General features: G+C 39.6%; 3 protein-coding genes across 4 annotated transcripts in view; 1 reads left to right on the forward strand and 2 right to left on the reverse strand.

Moving 5' to 3' along the window:
- LOC132911926 (protein TANC2) overlaps positions 1-7,334 on the reverse strand; it is a 50,616-nt gene extending 43,282 nt beyond the window's left edge. The window contains exons 1-4 of one of the 2 annotated variants that reach the window (XM_060968969.1): positions 7,192-7,334; positions 6,547-6,647; positions 6,242-6,453; positions 4,668-6,121 (exon numbers count right to left, since the gene is read on the reverse strand). The gene's annotated coding sequence lies outside the window, so the exon portion shown is untranslated. Of the gene's footprint in view, positions 1-4,667; positions 6,122-6,241; positions 6,457-6,546; positions 6,648-7,191 lie in introns of both variants that reach the window. The other variant, XM_060968970.1, reaches the window with a different exon arrangement.
- On the reverse strand, positions 7,281-9,872 carry LOC132911930 (DDRGK domain-containing protein 1). The gene is made up of 2 exons (XM_060968979.1): positions 9,716-9,872; positions 7,281-9,463 (listed from the first exon to the last, which is right to left on the reverse strand). The coding sequence occupies exons 1-2, from the start codon at positions 9,795-9,797 to the stop codon at positions 8,670-8,672; spliced, it is 876 nt and encodes a 291-aa protein (XP_060824962.1). The 5' UTR covers positions 9,798-9,872; the 3' UTR covers positions 7,281-8,669.
- A 4-nt stretch (positions 9,873-9,876) lies between these two features.
- Positions 9,877-11,172, forward strand: LOC132911934 (transmembrane emp24 domain-containing protein eca). Its single transcript, XM_060968983.1, has 4 exons — positions 9,877-10,129; positions 10,232-10,452; positions 10,521-10,667; positions 10,742-11,172. The coding sequence occupies exons 1-4, from the start codon at positions 9,997-9,999 to the stop codon at positions 10,889-10,891; spliced, it is 651 nt and encodes a 216-aa protein (XP_060824966.1). The 5' UTR covers positions 9,877-9,996; the 3' UTR covers positions 10,892-11,172.
- The last annotated feature ends 9,434 nt before the right edge of the window (positions 11,173-20,606 follow it).

Genomic DNA, 20,606 nt, shown 5'->3' on the forward strand with positions numbered 1-20,606 from the left:
CGTTAGCCCCTTCGATGGCCGTGCAAACATCGTGCGTTGTCCCATATGTTACTCGTGCACTCCTTCGACCGACATGTGCGTCCTTGTACCAAAAATGGCAACCCCTCCTCGATAGAAGTCGAATAACCCGACTTCTGTTTCACATTTTATGTATTTAAAGTAGTTTACGGGAAAACATTTCGTTACGATTATCAGGCATGCGTTGGTCAACCGAATCGTCCTTGAAAAGTTATCGATCAATCACAATTTTTCTAATAAACGTTGTCAACGGTTATTGGTTAAAAACGAAATATGGTACGAAATCTTTCGGTAGTTTTGTCGATCGGTAAAGACGGAATTTAGAAAAATCTCCAATACCGCGTTAGTACGCAACCGAATCCCTGAGCATAGGAAATAGAAGATTAATATTTCTTTCTAGATGCGTTTCTGGATCCTTTCGCTTGTATGTTTCACGTTACACCGTAAAATGCGCCGAGTTCGACCGGCTTGGAATTTTCTTCATTAATAAACCTATCGAAACGAGCGATTCGTTTTTCCCCTAGCAACCGGTTTCCTCGTGGTTGTGTTCACGAGTCGCTTCGTACACGGGATCTATTTCGGGTAAGACGACCGCCGTCGTCTCGACGCACCGGTAGACGTCATTCTTCCGAGATGCGATCACCACGTACCAACGAACGCCGTCGTTATGTCTAAGAATGTACCAGCTGTCGGTACATGACTTCATTGCAAACAAGTTCAAACAACTTTGCGCCGCTGTGAAATGCAAATATCATAACTCGTCAAGGTTCTGCATATTATCTACATAAATTATAAAAGATACATCATATCCCTTCGCTATGCGATTTAAAAACCGGAAGTACTCCACTGGTAATTCTAATTCGTCCTACGATTTAGAATTTTGATTCTTCGCGCACATTGTAACATAACGATTCGTAGATTCTTCTAGTTCCTCTCGTTAAACAATAGGGATTCGCGCTTAAACAAATAAATTCGACAGCTAAAAATTGAATTAGGCGAGAGTCAACTGAAATATCGCTGCAATGGACGTAACTCGGACAAAGTTCTATCGTATTTCCTTTTGATGGTTAATTTAAGCGCATAATTTCCCTTTCCTTCTTTGTATGGCGGAACAGCGGATGCACGTGTATACACGACACAGATCGGTGGTTGTAACCACGCCTTTAGGTTCGCGGGGGGTCTGGCTGCCGCGGTATACATGGAACAAAGAAAAGGAAGAGAGGACTAAATATCTCGCTGCTCGATTTCTGCGAACCGTTCCAGGAATTGATATTTTTAAACCGTTGCATTTAGGACCGTCTGTGACCTCGACGTCACAGCGAAGCGTCTGGTTCAAAAGTAACGTGGAAGTTTCGACGCAGTCAGAATTATGGATCAGTTTCCGCGAATTGTTTTCCTCAGGTGTATACTTCAAGACGCAGAAACTCCCTGGATAATTGCACGACGGAAGGACAAGGCGAGGAAAAAGAATTTTTCTATTCTTAGGTGATACTCTCCCCACTCGAAACTACGCTCTTTCTTCTTCTTCTTCCGTTTCATGCCGAGGCCAAAGGAAATCATCGATTTTATCTTTCTTCTTTGCTCTATCTCCTTTCGAGTTTCTTTCTTTGCCGCAGTTGCATCAATCGGACGACGGACCCTCGGGTAAAATGAAATCGCGTCGCAAGCGATCCAAGAAATTACGATAAATCGCCGATATACATTTTTCAGAGGAAAACAATTTTAGCGTGAGATTTGCTGCTAAAATTAGATCGATGAAACAATGCCCGGCTAACGTCATCCATTCTTGAAAGAGACGCGACAATTATCTGATACACCGTGTAAACACCAGACAGTGGAATGATTCAGTCGGTGTGGAAACGAACTAATTCGTGCGATCGCACGCGATTGTTGTAATTGATGTGCAACCATGCTAACGACAGGATGCGTCCGTTTGCATTCGTTTCACTCTAGATCCTGTCAATGAGTTCTCACGAAACGTGTTCGTTTTATCCCTCTTGGAAATTGTATCGTTTATCGTCGTGCGTTAACGATGATTTTCAATGTAATATTTCCCTTTGGTGGAAACGCTCGTATATCATATACGGAATCCGAAGAATACCGGATTCGTAAAGTCCATGGTCCGATATATAAAGTCCAATAGATCTCGAAGCTTTCCAGCAGCGGAGCATCTCTCCGCAGCTCTCGACTCTCTCGAGTTGAACGAACTTGCGCAGTCTGTGCACGGACTTCAACGACACCCTTGACGCCTCAGACGCCACTTACTAATTCTCTGCCCTTTGCACCCACGCACGCACGTGCCTGCAGGCTAATGCAATAACGCGGTCGGAACTTTCTGTCAGGGGCTTAGCCTTGCTACCACGTGGTTTATGCGCGTGCTGAGCCTAGAAGGTGACGAGAACATACGTAAATTGCCTACCGACATTACTTCCTGGTTATATTTAGGCTCTCCTAACTCCAAGATCGAATTTCTTATGGGGACGACCCCACGAAGAATCCGCGATAAACTGGTTCGAATGGTTCAATTAGAACTCAAGTTCAGAATTTATGGGCCGTCACTACTAAGATCGTAGTATTGTAGTAAAGATTTCTAATATTTTTAATTAATACAAAAATTGGAATTATATTCTCAAATACCGATTTTTAACGTGGTTTCTTCGCCTGATATGTTTGTATTAATTTACCTAAAATTAACGTTAAACAATTAAAATTCCAACAAGAAACACCGAATTAGGGTGTTTACGACTATTGGTCGATGCATTTTGATACCATCCGCCCGAATTTCGAACAGAAAATAAATATAGACCGAATGTTCAGGTATCCTCTATTTTCAGCAGTTCCTCCCAATCGTTTCATCTACTCTTTTTTACTTAATGCATTCCCTAGAATGGATGCTTCCCCTTATTTTCAAGACTCCCCTATGGTACACGTTAATGTGGGGCACGCGCGCCTGCGGGACGACGGACACGTGCGCGTCTGTGTATGAATTGTCAAACCTACTTGCGTCGGACAACATCGGGCAGCCGTTTGGTACGTGATAAGTTTCTACTTGTTGGCGTGATTAGTACGAGTTCGAAGGTTGTATAAAAACGAAACGTATGTGGGTGTGTTAGGGAACAAACGCACGAAACTTTTGTAACGCGTCTTTCGTTTGTATCGTCAACAGTATAAAGTAACTTATGTAATTTTAGTAATCTTGTGACTCATTAGCGACGATATCACTGTTGTTCAAGATCCAAATTAACTATATTTTCTATTCTATTTCTGTATAAAAAGAAGGCTCCGATTTATATATATATAAAATAATATTCCGAAAGTTGCAAAAGGACGAAATATAGACGAATGCGTTATGGATGCGAAGAAGCGAACGTTTCATAGCATATCTTCCGCTTCTATCGACAAAGAACTCAATAAGTCTACATATTATTTCGCGATTAACTTGAAAAATACAACTTAGCTACGTTCCTCCCGCTAACCTTAAATAAAAAGAATTTACGCCTGCAATACCATTAGGTTTTTGACCCAGAAGAAAGGCATTCCGAGTAGTCGTCCCAGATTTCGTGTCGTAATTCTTAGCCGTTGACTTTTCGTCGCGTTCACGGGTATTCTTATCGAGCCGTTCGTCATTTTTCCTCGAGAACAGGGAGATTTAATGACTGGAGCGAGCCCGGGCACGCGCCCGTAAGAAGAATCGAGGGTATCGAGACGCGAGTCGCCAGCCTCCGGCTGCTCGCAAGAGGGTGCCTACTAGTAACTGTTGGGCGCCGACAAAAATAGCGCCCCGATGCCGTTGTACCTACGGATGCAACGAGCATTACCATCGACAGCAGTTAGGTGAGGGAAGAAGGGAGATGCCGGGATTTAGACGTGACGGTTGCCCTTCGGCACGCAAAAGGGACGTTGTTCCACGTTCGAACGAGGGATCATCGCGCCACGTAGAGGAAGCTCTATTTCCGGTCTGCATTCGATGCCCTCGTGGCACCGTCATCGTTCTACGATAGCTCCACGATATCTTCAGGTTCGCGTGTCGTCGATGGAACGTCTGCAAGAATTTCTCTACTTTTCTAGTAACCACCGTGGAAAACTCTTAATAAACAAAAACTCGTAACCGTGCATTTCCCAGGATTTTCCATGGAGCTATAATAAAAGTACGTCCAGATAGCTATAATAAATCAACATCGATCGAGCGGTCAGCTGATCGAAAGTGGAAGCTGATCGAGACTTCCTTGAGAATGATTCATTTCGGGAATAACGATCGGTAGAGTCATGCTTTCAATGAAAACAAACTAACGAACGATCGTACATGTGTCTTTGATGTTTAACAACGAGTCAACGCATAACAGGAAGAGCGACAGATTTCGTGCGATCATTTTATTCTGATATAAAAAGATCGAATGTGTAAGATGACTAGATTTTCGTTTTTTTTTCTATAGAAGGAGCAATTTTGGAGAACAGAGACATACGTCTCCTTCGTAAAGATAGATGCTGAGAACGCGGTCGAGCTTGGAATCTCGCGAAAGGGACTCTCAAACGCATCTCCCTTTTTTCCGTGCGAACCGTCGATCAAACGGGCGGAAACCCGCCAGTTATGCACCGTAAATTCGGGAAAAGAAACTAGTCGGTGGTGAGACTATCGAACAAAAGCTTACCGATGTGTTTCAGCCTCGAAATAGCAGCGTCGGGACGTCGACTCTCAGCTATCTCGCGTTCCACGGAGCAACGACACTTTTCCTTCTTTCTCCTCTTCTTCTTCGTCTTCTCCTCAAGCTTTCACTTGATCCTCGCGAAACGAACCTTGCGAAGAATCTTTTTCTCGCGTGTTAATTCAAATATAAATACAAGTATACTTATTCAATTTTCTTTTCGATTAGTTAACAGGTTCTAAATGAACGATATGTGTTTAAGGATTCAAATAAATATTATAAATAAATTACAAGGTAGGTAGAACGTCAATTCGAGCGTCGACGCGACCCTGTTCCGCCCCCGATCCTCCATTCAGAGGAACACCGAACCAGCCGACGCGTTTTCGACGACTGCACCACGTTGCCCTCGTTCTCCCCGAGTCACGGCGAAGCTCTCGTTTGTCCAGAAGCTTTTTTCTTCTTCGCTTTCCCCACCAGCCGCTTCGCGTCTTTCCCCTACTATTTCCTTGCTCCAGGGTGGAAGCTGACGAAGGGTATTTCGATAGCGCTCCTCGTGACCTTTTCGAACGTCATTCGTCCAATCTTTGATCGATTTCCCCGTATATTTCAAATTTTCGAACATTTACCTAATTTCAAGCCCAATTTAATTTATATTTAATTTAGACGAAGTATATAGTAACCGAGATAGACTTTTCGAAGCTTCCTCATTCTTAATTTCATAGTATGGAATTCTTTCTTTTTTTTTTTTTGTGAAATTGCAGTAAATTGAGACGAAGTCGAGGAAGATCGTACTGGCAATGTGGAAGAATTCACTTAAACGCTTCGAGAGGTACAGACAGAGAAAGGTACAGAGGTATGTTTTGTGAAAATACGGATCAATTCGGAATTTGATCAGCTATTAGCGTGTAAAAAAAATGAGACAATTTGATGTAATATATGTTCAGAGCTTCAGCTTGGCCGACTAATATCGCCAGCTGTATTTTTCGAGTTCTTTGTCTTTGTCTCCTCGTGCTTTGCATATCCGCCGGAACTAGCGGTGTACTTTTTTTCAGTTTCGTCTGTCGTTGAGTCTTGGATTACTACTCTTTTCTCTTCAAAGGGAAATCGTCCCGAAACGACAAAAGAATACATTTTGAATCTTTCAATTGTTATTTTTTCTTTTACTATTACGTCAGTGTAACGAAGAACAAAATGTTCGAGTAGAATTATTCCTTTATTTGTTTCATTGTTGCTAAAAAAATGATGCGATTAATTATAGAAAAGTTGTGATTTTCAGTGTGACTTGTTGAAAGTACGTTTCCGAGATCATTTTGAAGATTTATATTTAGCAAATGTGCATGTCAATGAAATTCTGTTTGTTTTTGTATACCGGTCCCCAGGAACCGTACTTGTCGTTCTTGTTCGCTGACTGTTGTTGGGATTGTTGCTGCTGATGTCCTGACGATGCATTTTTATCTTTCCTACACGTGCAAAGTTAAAAGAAAATGTGAAAAGTTATTAGCTGTTTAGATATAAATAATGTTCATAAAATATCATAATATAATGTTAAAAGACTAAAAAAAGGTATATTGCAAACATACTTAACACCCTCGAAAGGTCCTTTGATGGTAATATCATTGATATTAGCGTACACCATTTTAATTCCTTTGCCTCTTCTCCAATATAATAATTATACTCTTTTTTTCCACCTCTTTCTGTCGGTTTAACCCAATCAAAACCAATATGTCGATCGATTTTCCGGATCTATCAGATAACGTTCTCACTGCCAATAATAGAGTATTCTCTTCTTTTTCTACTTTCGAAAACAATGATTAATTCGTAACAATTGGATCTGATCTAAGGTTTCTTATCTTTTTTCAGCTTTTTAGTTATAGAGGACACTTACTTTATGGCACGTGATGCAAATGAACCAGAACTAGCAGTTCTAAACGATTTCCAACATTAGCACGTCGACTCCCCTTGCGAGTTCGAAGATTTTTAGCGAGCCTGCATAAATATATGTAATATATAAAAATATAGTAACAATGCATAGCTAAAAAACCCTTTATAATCTTCCTTTTACACTATTGTTGGTTTAACCCTCAAACTATCATTCAATATTTTAAAATACAGCTCTAGAAAGTTATTTATGGTCGTGCGAAGGAAATGCAAATATTTTTCGAAATTTTTCCCATCCATCTTACATTTATAGTTTTGTATCATACATCGCTAAACTACTGTTAGAATTACGATTATCGAAACATCGATTTATAGAACGATCAATCGTATGTAGTTTTCAACATTTTTATATCAAGTCTTTGATAAAGTATATAAACAAAGAGATTTTCCCTCGTATTATGTATCTTTTCCTACACTTTTCTCTTGATACAAGTTTTATACACTTGTATCAAGTTGTAGTATTAGAAGCTAACATACAGTAACAAGGTTTTACCGTACACGATAAATTTATTTGATGCGATTTTTGGTATCAAAATGGCACACTAGGATCAAAGTGCAAATAGAAAACCTGTTTTCTTAATTCTGCACTTACCTAACACTGGGTAAAAATGTTGGGGAGTTGCCTTGACAGTCCAAGACTTTGCACCTCATCGACACATAGGTCTTCTCGATTGCCACGAAATACTTTTGCGAATCCCGTTGATTCCAACTTTCCTCGCGTCCACTCGGATCGATAGTTATTCGCTCTTTTTGTTCTTTTTCCAATGAGCTGAATGAGCAAGGAATTTTTAAATGGACGTCAATTCGAGGTTGCCAGAAAGACTGCAGGTTCTCCGGCGATTCTGTCGCCTCTTACATAGCCTGCGAGTGTCCCCTTCTTCGCATATTCAGCTCTGATATCGAGTGGGGATCGATCTCGATTCCTTCGAACCATCAATGGCAGAATTTTTAATAGATCGGTATTTTACATTACCAGTAAGCTTGTTGACAATGTGCATGAATTAATGGAGATCAAATTGTTATTCATACAGGAAAAACTGTGAAAAATTTTCCTGAATTATACGCGACCGTGAATCCGATTTACGATATCTTTAGCTTCTAGATGATGCCATTATTTTGTAAGAAAAAATACCTAAATTTTATGAAAATAATATTTCATTGCATAATGTAGGATAAATTCAAGGAAGTACGTTCGAAGCATACAGTTTTAAGGTGATAATTCTTTTTGATCGGAGAAATATTATTATTCGTATCATTATAGATACGGAACTATTATCATTCGTCTTGAAACAAATCGCACGTTGCTCTTGGAGCTAAAAAGATTCGATGGACGAGGCCTCGTAGCTGCTGAACTAACTTTAGGCTGAAGAACAGGATACGTTACTGGTTGTAAAGTGCCGCTAGTCGCCTTTCTCGCCAAAAAAAAAAATCAACGTATTGATCAACGTATCGAACCTTCGATGGAGGTGTTCTCGAAGAATAAATTTAATTACGGAAAATTCTTCTAATTCTTCCAGTTAATGATTAACTACCGCCGTGCAATTTAGAAATAGAATCGTCGTCAACACGCATTTCGACGACATAAATTATACATTCAGGGAAGAATAAAAAATAACGCAAACAATTTGCATCTACGTGAAAACTAGAATCTGATGCAACATCGATCCTTGATGTCATCAGATTGTTGATTTGAGACCACCGAAACTTTTCGAAAGCGAATATCAATGAAAAAAAGCTTGGAAATTTCGGCTGTTTCCGCTTCAAGTCGATTTTTAATAATATGTAAATACGAGCTGTAGTTAATAAATATCTTTCTAACAGATCTCAAGAAAGAAATCGTTAACGCGTGTCTGAAATCGTCGAAAGTATCAAACCTATTTTCCGATCACCTTCTGGTTTAACAATGTTAAATTACGTTATCAAGTATATAATAAAAATGATAATAAAAATTGCATTTTATATTTAAATGAGTTATTTATAGCAAATATATAATTTATACAACATAAATATAATATTTTTTACTCTGTATATAATAATTCTATTTTTATTATTATTCTTATTTCACATAATCTATCTACCTTCCAGTATGGTAGATTCTCTTACTGGATTCAAGTTAATCAAACGATTTGAATTTTCTGCTAGTTCGGTAATGCTGACTCTACCACGTTGTCTGACAAATTTTGCCACAGCTTCCAGCTCCTCCTGAGGTATGTAAATAAATTTCCCTCTATCGTCAATAACTCCAGTCAAATTTTCATGCGCCTGCAGATCCTGAATTCTTTCTACTACGCTTGATGTTTTTAAACCAAAGTGCGCTGCCAAATCTTCTAGAATTACTACTTTGTTTTGCTTAACGTATAGAATAAATTCTTCTAATAAATTTTTTTCATCTTCTTCGTCATACTGATTACTATAGCCCTCTTCTTCTACGCTAAACGCTTGTTTCATTTTTAAATATTCTTCGTATTCTTTCTTTTCTTTCTCCTCCCTGGCTTTCCTTTCTGCCTCCTCTTGTCTTAATTCTTCCGCCCTCTCTCTTTCAGATTGTTTATCTCTTTCTTCTTGAAGAAGTTGTTCTCTTTTCTTACGTTCTTCTCTTTCCCTTTCAGCAACTTCTCTTTGTGCCCTTTTCTCCAATTTGGCTGCCAACTTGGCCCTTTTCTTCGCACCAATTTTGAAATCAGGCGTGGCTGGTTTCTCATCCGCTTCGTCATTAGCTTCGTTTCCAGATCCATCGTCATTTTCCTCAATTTGCTGACTGGCAGTCGCTTGCATACGACGTCTACCAACTCTTTGACCAATTGCTCGCCTTATCGGTCTACCTGGTGCAACTCTTTCGGCTACGTTTGTTTGGTTTTTCTTTGCTATAACATTGGTAAAACAAACATTTGATGGTTTTTCGAAATATCAAACATTCAAGGGATCTAAATGACTGATTTAAGTACCAGTTTCTATCAAACGCAAGGAAAGATCAACGATAAAAAGATTAAATCAATATTCATGAAAATTATCATAACATCTGTTTCAAAACAAACTTAAAGGTTAGGGATGTATTTGGTTATCTTAAAGAGGATACTTTAATAATAACGTAAAAAATATTTTGCATAGAAACATACCTTTTTTATTGGAAAATACAGTAATGCCGATAATCAGTGCAATAATTAAAACAGCGAAAAAAGCTAACACCGTAACGTCCATTTTTTGTTTTTATTTCCCTAGGCCAGTTTAGTTTCCGATTATCGAGAACGTGGAAGATATCGATAATGCTCACTAGCGCCGCGTACGTGAACTTCACTGTTGTTTTCGAAGGTGACGTGTGCTCTATTCTGTATCACATAGAATTTTATTCGTAATTTAAGCTACGCCGTGCTACTAAAAGCACTGCATATCAGAAATCATGTTAAGACACAGTGGTATATTCTTTATATTCTTATGCGTTTTCGAATATGGTACTGGACTTTATTTTCACATCGCCGAGACTGAAAGGAAGTGTTTCATCGAGGAAATTCCAGATGAAACGACCGTTTTAGGTACGTGAAATGTATGTCAATAAAGTGAATTATTTTTACAGTTAATAATTCGATTTCTCTGTGACTCTCATTGAAACTTTTCATTTTTTTTTTTCCCTATAGTGCATTACAAAGTTGAGTTGTATGATCCAAGAACCGGTGGATTTGCTCCGAGCACTACCGGGATAGGAATGCACGTGGAAGTTAGGGATCCAGACGATAAAATGATTCTCTCCAGAGTGTACAGTTCAGAGGGAAGAATTTCGTTTACTTCTCATACGCCTGGCGAACATGTGATTTGTTTGTACTCTAATAGCAGTTCTTGGTTCAGCGGTGCCCAACTGGTAATATATCTAATTGTAAACAAAATAATAATCGTTTATATTGTAACTAAATTCATTTTATCATATAGAGAGTACACTTGGACATTCAAGTTGGAGAACATACTATCGATTATGCCAATACAGCTCAGAAGGAAAAGTTCACCGAGTTGCAGTTGAGGATACGTCAGCTTCTCGATCAAGTGGAACAAATAACAAAGGAACAAAATTATCAAAGGGTATTTGTCTTACGTTTAACTCCGAATCGCTTTGCTTAGCATTTCAGCTATGTTCTTATATTATTTATTTGCAGTATCGCGAAGAACGTTTCAGACAAACGTCCGAAAGTACACACCATCGGGTGTTCTGGTGGTCTCTCGCGCAATCTATTATTTTATTGCTCATGGGTGCATGGCAAATCAGACATTTGAAGAGTTTCTTCGAAGCAAAGAAACTAGTGTAAGATCGAAATTAACAATTCCAGAAAATGTTAGTCATCCGAAGAACATTTTTCTATCGTCGTGGGAAATCTCTACTGCAATTTATTTGAGAAAAAGAAAAATGAGGAAAAACCGGTCTTAACGTAAAGAGATTAGTTTTCAATTATTTGTATTTATCATACATAATTGGTTTAAACGTGTTTACGCTTATTTCCTGGTTAAAGTATTTGTGAAATTTATCTTTAAATGGAATAAAAAGCTGTGTATGAATTTTCATTGGAATAAAATATTCATTTTACAAAAATCTCTGTTTATTTTTTCTTCTCTTGTGAGATTATGAAATACAAATTACCGTAATATAAACGAGTCTAAAAATATTAGTAAAACCGTTGACATTTTCAAAAAGTATAACTTTTAGATATCTATGTAAACGAATAATTGTTAAGAACTAATTTATGAAATTATTGCGACACTCGCGATATTAGATACATAGGGGTATCCTAGTGAAACAAATTAGTCTCGTTTCTCGACACTTTTGCACAGAGAGAAAATTTCCTCTCTATCGAAAGCATAGAAGAAACCATCCAAAAATTGAGTCATGAAAAATCAACATGGAAGATAGAAAGTTTCTCGTTCTGTGCATACGTAGCATACGAGTATCGACACTCTATACATCTCGGACAAGTCATATACTGCCATCTATCCTCGCATACTCTAAGTTGCTGTTCCTTGGATCTTCGATAGATGGCAGTACGCGACTCGTCCGACGCTCATTCACGTACAATTTGCAGTTTAATTTGTTCGCTAATATTTTATCTATATTCGAAATGTGCACAGAGGAAAATTTTCGAGAATCCGATCGATTTTTCGTTCTATTTACAATATTTCGCCCGTTTGCTTTGGTTTTCAAAATCTATCGGTATTTCCGATATAATTTGTCAAAGTTCGCGAATGACTAGGAAGAAAGATCGGAGGGGCAAGAGTTAAGGAGCGTTCGGCCGATCAATATTATCGTCAATATCGAAGGTTCTCGACATTATGGCACGTAAGAGATTTTCTAGACGATCGACGTAATATCGTCGATGCAACGTTGAGAAGCTTAAATATCGACAGCGATGTCGACTGTCCGCACGCTTCTTTCAAGGTAAATGATCAAGCACTTGAATTACCTTTACACGGTAATTTACATTAATTTCCACAAGTTTAGCGTTTTACCAACTATGAATAGATAGAATTTAATTTTCTTTTTTTGTAGCTAACAAGATTTTTTAGAGAAATTGCTCATTCCCTTCGGTATTCCACTTGCATTCCCCTTTCTTTAACCTCGTTTCCACGCAAAACTCGCATTGTTATGCCGCGTATAGGCCGATGCCGGATAGAATGAGCTATAACATCCGAAACGTTAATCCATTCGGTGCGCGTCGTCTCCTCTGCGACTCCGATAAATCACAATATTCCGGAATACGTTCTGAGAGGAAGAATCCGGTGGCTTTAGAATTTATCGTTTTGAAAAAAAAAAAAAAAAAAAAAAAAAGGACCAAGTCGATGTCAAGTTTTCGCGAGTGGGTCTTTGTTCTGCCAAAAGTTTCTTCTTTTCCTTTCCCTTTTCAGTTGCTGAAAGTTCCTACTTCTCAGATCGCTGTCTTAGAAAGCAACTGGGTGACTAGTTGCTTGTTATCTCTGAATTTCATTGAGTTGCGCGGTTGCGCCGCAGATTAAAGGGGATTGCAAGATTTCAGGTTCTAGCATATCCGGTCCGGTAGAAGCCGACCTGCGAAACGTTAAATATAATCGTGGCGATTATTTCAAGAATACGTTAACGTTCGTTAAAATTCTCGCGATCTCTTTGTGCCCAATTCAACTGAAACGAACGATACAACCAAGATGATATGGTAGATCAGATTTCATATAACGTTTGTAAAAGTCATAAATGTCGAGGTTGTTAGATGTACGAAGGGAGAAACGCGCGGATAAATTGCAAAGTAGAAAATATATTTTAATACAGAAGTGTAAGTACAAGTAGGAATATAACTTGAGCTGGTCCCGATCCGCCTGTCTACTGTCTATCGTCTATATATATTTTTTTTTTATTTTATTTTGGTTTTTACAATTTGTGCTTATGGACATTTGGTAAAGTGTTATATCTCATTGGTAATAAAAAAGAATAAAATAAAAATAAATATAGCAGGTGGGTGGCTACCCCTAGCGCGGTGCCAACTTCGTGTTTTCTAAGTTATATCTTTTATGAGGTCTATTGGGTGTTTCCTTTTTAGTTTTTTTTTTTTTTAAATCGTTTATTTTGCCAAGATTTTTTTTTTGATACATTTTTGAAATTTACAATAAACAATGAATTTGAGTAAAGTGTGTTAGGCAAAAGTATCGATATCCGACGGTACGACGTAGCCATGCTATATTATGTGTCGTGGTTTTACGGTTTTTGTGTTTATTTTTGTTTTTTGGATTTAAGCCGCAGGGGAGCGAAGCTTTTGTGTGTTCTTGTTTGTGTTGTATTTTTGTCCTGAAACTTGGCCGCAAAACAGGACTGTTTCCTTTTTAGTCTTAATACAGAAGTGTACGTACAAGTAGGAATATAACTTGAGCTGGTCCCGATCAGCCTGTCTACTGTCTATCGTCTATATATATATTTTTTTTTATTTTGGTTTTTTACAATTTGTCCTTATGGACATTTGGTAAAGTGTTATATCTCATTGGTAATAAAAAAAATAAAATAAAAATAAATATAGCAGGTGGGTGGCTACCCCCAGCGGGGTGCCAACTTCGTGTTTTCTAAGTTATATCTTTTATGAGGTCTATCGGGTGTTTCCTTTTTAGTCTCCTTGCGACGTTTGTTGCGTTGCTCGTTTCCGCTGCCAGCTGGTTCGGGTGTGTTTCTATTCTTTCTCCGTATCTTTTTGCGTGTCTGGTAATCTCCTCCTTGACCGTTGGTATTCCCAGGTCTTTCCGTATGTTCTCGTTTCTAACGTACCACGGGGCGTTTACTATCGTTCTAAGGATTTTGGCTTGCATTGTTTCGATTTTGGTTATATGGATATATATGCTGTTGTCACACACTCAAGGAAACCATCCGCTCAGTAACCAGATAGACCGAACACCCTGCGTGCCACATCTGTCGAAACAATAACTAAAAAGGCTCCTCCAAAGGGACTAAACCCTCGGCAGAAGGACCTTCCTAACCAGCGCTAAAACAGTCCGTTGTAGCATCTCGAGTCAGTCTGTCCTAACATTCCGAACCACGTTGTCGCAACCGTCGCTCTGTCAGATTTCTGCAATAAATCTCATTGTCGCGTACGAAGTTCTATTTTCTTCACCCTAATCGTGAAAGAATCGTTTCGTTCGAACCGCGACGCGAGGAGATCACCGGCGATCCGTCGACTTCGCGATCTTTCGTCTCCGACGTGACACCGTCGATGGCTTCGGTGCTTGAGAAAACCAAAAAGACCAGATGTAGAAGTTTTTTTTATAGTTTATTTTGGTTTTTACAATTTGTGCTTATGGACATTTGGTAAAGTGTTATATCTCATTGGTAATAAAAAAAAATAAAATAAAAATAAATATAGCATGTGGGTGCCAGCTTCGTTTTTTCTAAGTTATATCTTTTATGCGATGTAGAAGTGGTGACCACTTTGACGATAAAAAAATCGCATACCTGCAAATTGTATATCGAAAGAAGACAAGACGTTTCGACGAAAGGAATATTAAATCTTCTCTCAATAGGATCCGTTTCATAGAAATTTCTGCGAAAGGTAGAATTATCACGGAAACTCGCGTATCTTGGTTAAACGTTTCAGCAGAGAACTAGGAATCGGTACGGGTTACTTAATTCGATGGAAATTAGAGAGCAGCGGAAAAAACAACCGGTACAAGACAAAGCCATATATATGGGATATTTGACCGACCGGTGACTGTACTCCGTTGCCTCGTAACCGACATTAATTAATTTGCACGATAAGATCGTTTTATCTACGTTTACCAGAAGCATTTCTTCACAGTTTGCAGGCTTTTCCATACTTTTTCCTGCACTTTCCGCTCTTCCGGTTAAAAAAATGATAAGCAGTCGGCAGGGCACGTTTTGCTTTCACTTATCCGCTTTACACGCAGTCACCGTGTTGCCTCGCCTAACAAGAAACATTTTGATTTGTTCGTTTCTCAGCAGAGTAAATTACTTCGTCACGTGTAATTCCTACGATACGTATCGATCGGGAATAACTTTTCTCATAGGTCGCCGGTGAACGTAAAAAAGAAGGAAAAAGAGAAAAGAAACGATTTAAACACTTTCCAAAAGCGTTCGTTACGACGCGTGTAACGACCTAGAATAGTTACGTACGATCCAGTCGGTCGATTAATCCATTATCCTCCGGTTCTCGGCGATTAAAGCGTCATTGATCACGGATATTTAAACAAAATGCATCTATCGCGCTATTAATCGGCGTCGAGGGAAAGATTCGCTTCGCTAATCCCAGCCACCGACTAGTTACGGGAAAAGAAGTAGATTTTCTCACGTATGAAAAGGAATTTAAGTAAATCGTGTTGATATTCGAGCTACGGGCGGTTTAAAGAGCGCGTACAGCGGCGCGTTAAAGCTTACGCGAATCGGAAAACGATCGTCTTTTTCGACGATCGATCGAAGCGTCTGTTTAACGCGTTATGCGATGTGATTATGAAAATATTTTTGTAAATTCAAACGTTGCTTTCGTCGTTACGAAATGATATTATACGTATCGTGCTCGTAATATTTCGTTATACGTAGCAATCCTTCAAGTTACTTTACAGGAATACAAACGATTTTAATTGGTTGGAACACTTTCATGCTACAGAAATAATTATCGTTCGGTTAGGGAGTCGTTAATTTTTGTACACGCATTTTGTACACGTTAATTATCGTACGATAGAGATCTAAGAAGTACGTTGAAGGATATCGCGATACGTAGTTTAACGAAAGTTTTGAAATACATTTCTGGAATAACGATGATCCTCGCATAGGCAATCGATTTATATTTTGTAGCGGCTAAACAACGATTTTATTAGTACGTGACTGAATCGTACTGAATTTAAAGGGTAAGGTAATTTAATCATCATCAATCCTTCCACGTCAAGCTAGTTTTGCAGAAAAACATCGGTGTAACGGATTATAGCGTGCTAGGAATCTTGCGAGACGAGAAAAATAACGTAAAGTTATCTCGAATGTCGTCGATCAACGAGCGAAAGAACTCGATTTGTCGCGAGATCTGGTGTAGCAGGTATCTATGTAATTTGTAGAATGTTACGAAACTACGATACCGTGATAATTTCTTCTACTTGTCGTATAAATTCAAAGGGCCGATCGTTTCGAGAAAGGAGCACGAAACGGACAAATATTTCGTATATGGTATCGTCGATTAAATTTTCTTCCGATTATAAGTAAATTTCTATAGATCGTTACATCTGCGATTCGTTTATTTTCAAACGACTTATTCCTTCAAAATTACCTTGCTATTCGAAGAATGAAATTTCGCTCTTGTTTTTATGGACGCGAGATAAAAAGAGAAAAAGTAAAAAAGAAAAAAAAAACAAAGAGAATACAAGGCCTAACGCTGGCCTATCGAACCGAAACTCCATAGAAGAACATAGAAGAACGTAAATGAACGAAATTTCACAGCGACTCGATGCGAAGGAAAAAGCGATTCGCGAAAGGACAGAGCGTGGTCGAAGGAAGAAGAGCCGCGTCGATCGCGAAGAACCCGGAAGGAACAGGTCGTCTCATCTGTCTTGTGCGGTAGATTTACGCTGGTCAGGTGAGCACAGGTAAATACACCCGGTCCAGTGCACGGCTGGCCGTCGACTCGGTAGGTAGTAGTTGGTGCTTCGGCAGACGAGGAAGAAGGATCGAGTGCGTTCAACCCGTGGATCGCGCGTGATCCACGCCGGTCGGCCTTGACACCGCGAGATCTACCCGTGAGGAAGCCATTATCGTGGCCATGTGACCGGCACGATCCTGCCGGAGGACGCTTCCTGTCGGTACGTGCATCCATACGATCCTTCTTAAGTCGTCTTCCTGCTGTTCCACTCGGCCGAGATCGCACGATCCTCGTCGTCCCGCGAAATAGTTTATTTCGCGCGAACGATGGAAGGACCGCCGAGGCGACGATCAAAGTTATTCGACAGACTCGGAAACCGGGTTACCAGGTTATCGATAGTTTACGAAGCACGATCATCGGCGAAAAGACGGGTAAAGGAACGGCCACGGGGATATTTATTCCGCGAGCGATCGAGCGTGCAAACGCCGCTTGAATTTCAAATCGAGATTCTCTCGTGAGCCGACGTCTTGTCGTTGGAAAGGACGATGGCTGTTTTCACGAGCGTTCGAACAGGATTTGCTAATTTTTAGGTTGAATCGATCGGCAAAGTGGAAGAGAAGTTTGTTAGGGTTTCATGAAATTCGCGTTATGCTTTTTTAAAAATCCAAGCTGCTCGATGTTCGTTCGATTCGTTCAGGCTTTGCGTCGAGTGGATGGAACGTCGTTAAGCTCTCGGTGAAAAGAATTTTCCATGTAGGCTGAATCGTTGCCTCGAAATGGCATTCGTGAAACGCAAATCACCTTAGGATCGTGAGAACGCTTCCGCAGCCTTGCGAAGGGAACGAAAGCCGATCGGAGGTGGCTGCGAACTCGTGATCGATCGACGCGATCTGTTCGATCGACTCGCTTCTTTCGGCGCCGATTAACGCAACGTAATCGCGCCTCATTTCGCTCTAATTATTCGCGCAAAGATAGCCTGCTTTTTTCCCCGGTTTGCTCACCTGGATTACGCAAATAAATCTCGTTATCGTAAGACGATTAAGCGTTTAAAAGATTTCTTAGAGTATCGGACACGGTTGAGAATATTTGTTTAAGCGGACGTTTATAATTATAACGCACGGCGTCGAGCGCGGATCGAGTTAATATCTTTAGAGAGATTACGAGTTTTCTCGTGTGCAATTCTCGAGCTGTTTTAACGGTAGGCGATGTACATTGCGAAATATCTTAAGTACGTTTCACGCCACAGGAAGTAACCGATGCGTTCCTTTTCGTGAACCGTACAATCTGAATCTCACTTGCGAAAAATCACAGTCATCCTTGGATGTATTAATATCGCTTATAGCAGACGTCCGTGTCTTTCTTTCAGCTTTGCGTTGTACGATTTTTTCACGATCTGCGATAACTTTGAACTCTTACATTTTAATTGTTAGGATATTCGTTTTATTAATTTGTACTTTAAATACAAGGTATCGAGTGTAAAAGGACGAACAATTTCAGCAGAACAATTGGCTATAAAAAATATTTGCACATGCCTGTATCTTTCAATGAAATGATTTTTTACCTTCCATCGCGATCCTTAAAATCGTGACCTCTCCTCGGAAAAGTATTTTATCTCTCGTCTTCAGAGAAAATATCATCCGCAAAACTATCCTTAAGAAAAGTGGAAAAAGAATGAAAAGGGACGTCCGTGGGAATCTCCAGTGAAATCTCAGCTTTTCAGCAGACGAGCGAGCGCGTAACGCGCGCACGAGTTACACGAAATTTTCGTAACGTTCGTAGTCGATCCGCGAGCGGATAATCGCCTCGAATTCCGGTGTTTCTGGCGGATACGAAATAATCGTACCGGGTAACAAGTATCGCAACGTCTCCCTACGACCGAAGCGTGGTGCAAGTGGTCGGCGATGGCACTGGTAGTACCGTTTAATCTGTTTATTCGGCGTGCTAGCTGGTTCATCCTGCATCGGCTACGCGTTTAAAGGGGCATGATGTCACGGAACGAATCGAGTAATTACTTACGCGCGTATGCATGTGAATCGAGAAATTTATGCGAGCTACGATCGCGAGTAACGCTGGCCAGACGTAGGATTAATATTGATTATGAGAGATTGAAATATGTGGACAATTAGAGGCTCTCGGTTGTACGCGAGCAAGGACGCGCGAAATTTGATTGATGAACTCGGTTTCGAAAACATATTATTCTGGCGTTGTATTGCTTCAATGGGTAAGAAATATTGCGATAAAATTGAAAATGCAGGATCATTGGAACAAAAAATGGAGATCAGCATCTGGTGAGAGTAAGTGGGTATATAATTAAAAATAGATTTTGCAGGTAAATTGTACGAGTATAGGTCGGCAGATAACGCGCATAATGGAATTCAATCAGCAACGCGATATTTTAGTCTGAAATATGATAATTTAGTAATAATTACCACGAAATGACCGTTTGTTATTAACGGAATGCACCGTTAACAGAATATAATTGAAAAAATAAAAGGCAATTGCAAAAGGCATACAATTCGCGTTTGAAACACTTGAATTAGGTCCGAACGATCAGACAATGACTCCGTCGAATGTACAAGACGTCAAAAGCAAAAGTCCCTAACGTTCGAGTCGTGTGAACATCCCACGATCAGTCACAAGTGTCATTTACATTTACGATAGGAGCAGTTATTCATTAATCATGCTGTCACACATGAAACGGTCTCCTGTTCTCAATTTCAGACTCCCGTTTCCCGCAAAATCTGCTGCGAGCATCGAAAATTACGTAATTTTGTACTCGATTGCAAGGTATCGTTACGTAAAGGGAAAACACAGCGAATCATTCGTGAAAAAGTACCATCGGCCGTGAACAATCGCTCACAGCGACTTGCTGCTTTCGTCTCCACCTCCACTTTGCTTCGGTTCGGTTACATTCGCTATCACTGTATTGCCCGTCTCTGACAGCTAGGTTAGTAAATAAAAAAAAAAAAAAAAATGAAATCTACAGCTATGTGTAGATAGAAGGTCGTTATGCAATTGAAAGATCATCAAAATACCTTGTTTATCGAAACACGTGCGTTGTTGCGTACATAGATGAATGTATTAACAGGAAAATGCTTGCAAAATATCGTATAGATTGTTTGTAAAAGAATATCGGCAAAGCCTTACGGTAGAATATAAATTCACAGTTGGATTAGGCGCGTACAGTAGAATATGAAGTTACAGTGGAATAAGGACTCTGGTATTTATCACGCGCAGTTGATCTCCGATATTCTACACTTAACTCGCAGCGGAAGTTTTTAAAAGTTTCATATCCTTCGGACGAATAAACGTGAACAATGACTTGATTGTTAGTTTTTTTAAAGATATAAATTTAAACCGAGATTAAAGAAGGTCTATCATTTTTGATATTCGACAGGTCTTTCGTTGTTTCGATTAAACGCATTGTCGAATTTGTTAACAATTTTATGGCCGTTCCGGAGTCGAGCAACGCTCGAATAACTGGCGGAACTAGCCTGAGAATTAATTGCAACGCGTAACCAGTTCTGCGGTGCGTTAAGAGCCGCTTTAGCAGACGCATTCCTCGCGAAAGGCCACGTGTGAGCGTTGTATTTTTTCAGCCATGGGATCTGAGACTGGTGGCGGTTAAACGAATGGTGTTAGCGTACTGGTAACCATCGCATAACGTGTTACGTTTGTAGCTCGATTCCTGTTTAATGTCGTACAGCGTGAAACCATGTTACGCGGGAACATGGTTTCATGTAAATTACATGTAAATGGGAAATTGTACCGTAGAAATATACGCTGTATCATTTGTATCTTAGACGAAGACGATGATCACGGGAGAAATAGAGGATAACTGCAACAGCTGACAGGCGTTTTACTATAGCGGACTTTGGAATAAATAGTACAATAATAAATAATAGTAATAATAAAAAATACAAATAGCAATGTACGCGCACCA

The sequence above is a fragment of the Bombus pascuorum genome, chromosome 11 (assembly GCF_905332965.1).
Source record: "Bombus pascuorum chromosome 11, iyBomPasc1.1, whole genome shotgun sequence".
In the NCBI taxonomy this organism is placed as follows: Eukaryota; Metazoa; Arthropoda; class Insecta; order Hymenoptera; family Apidae; genus Bombus; species Bombus pascuorum.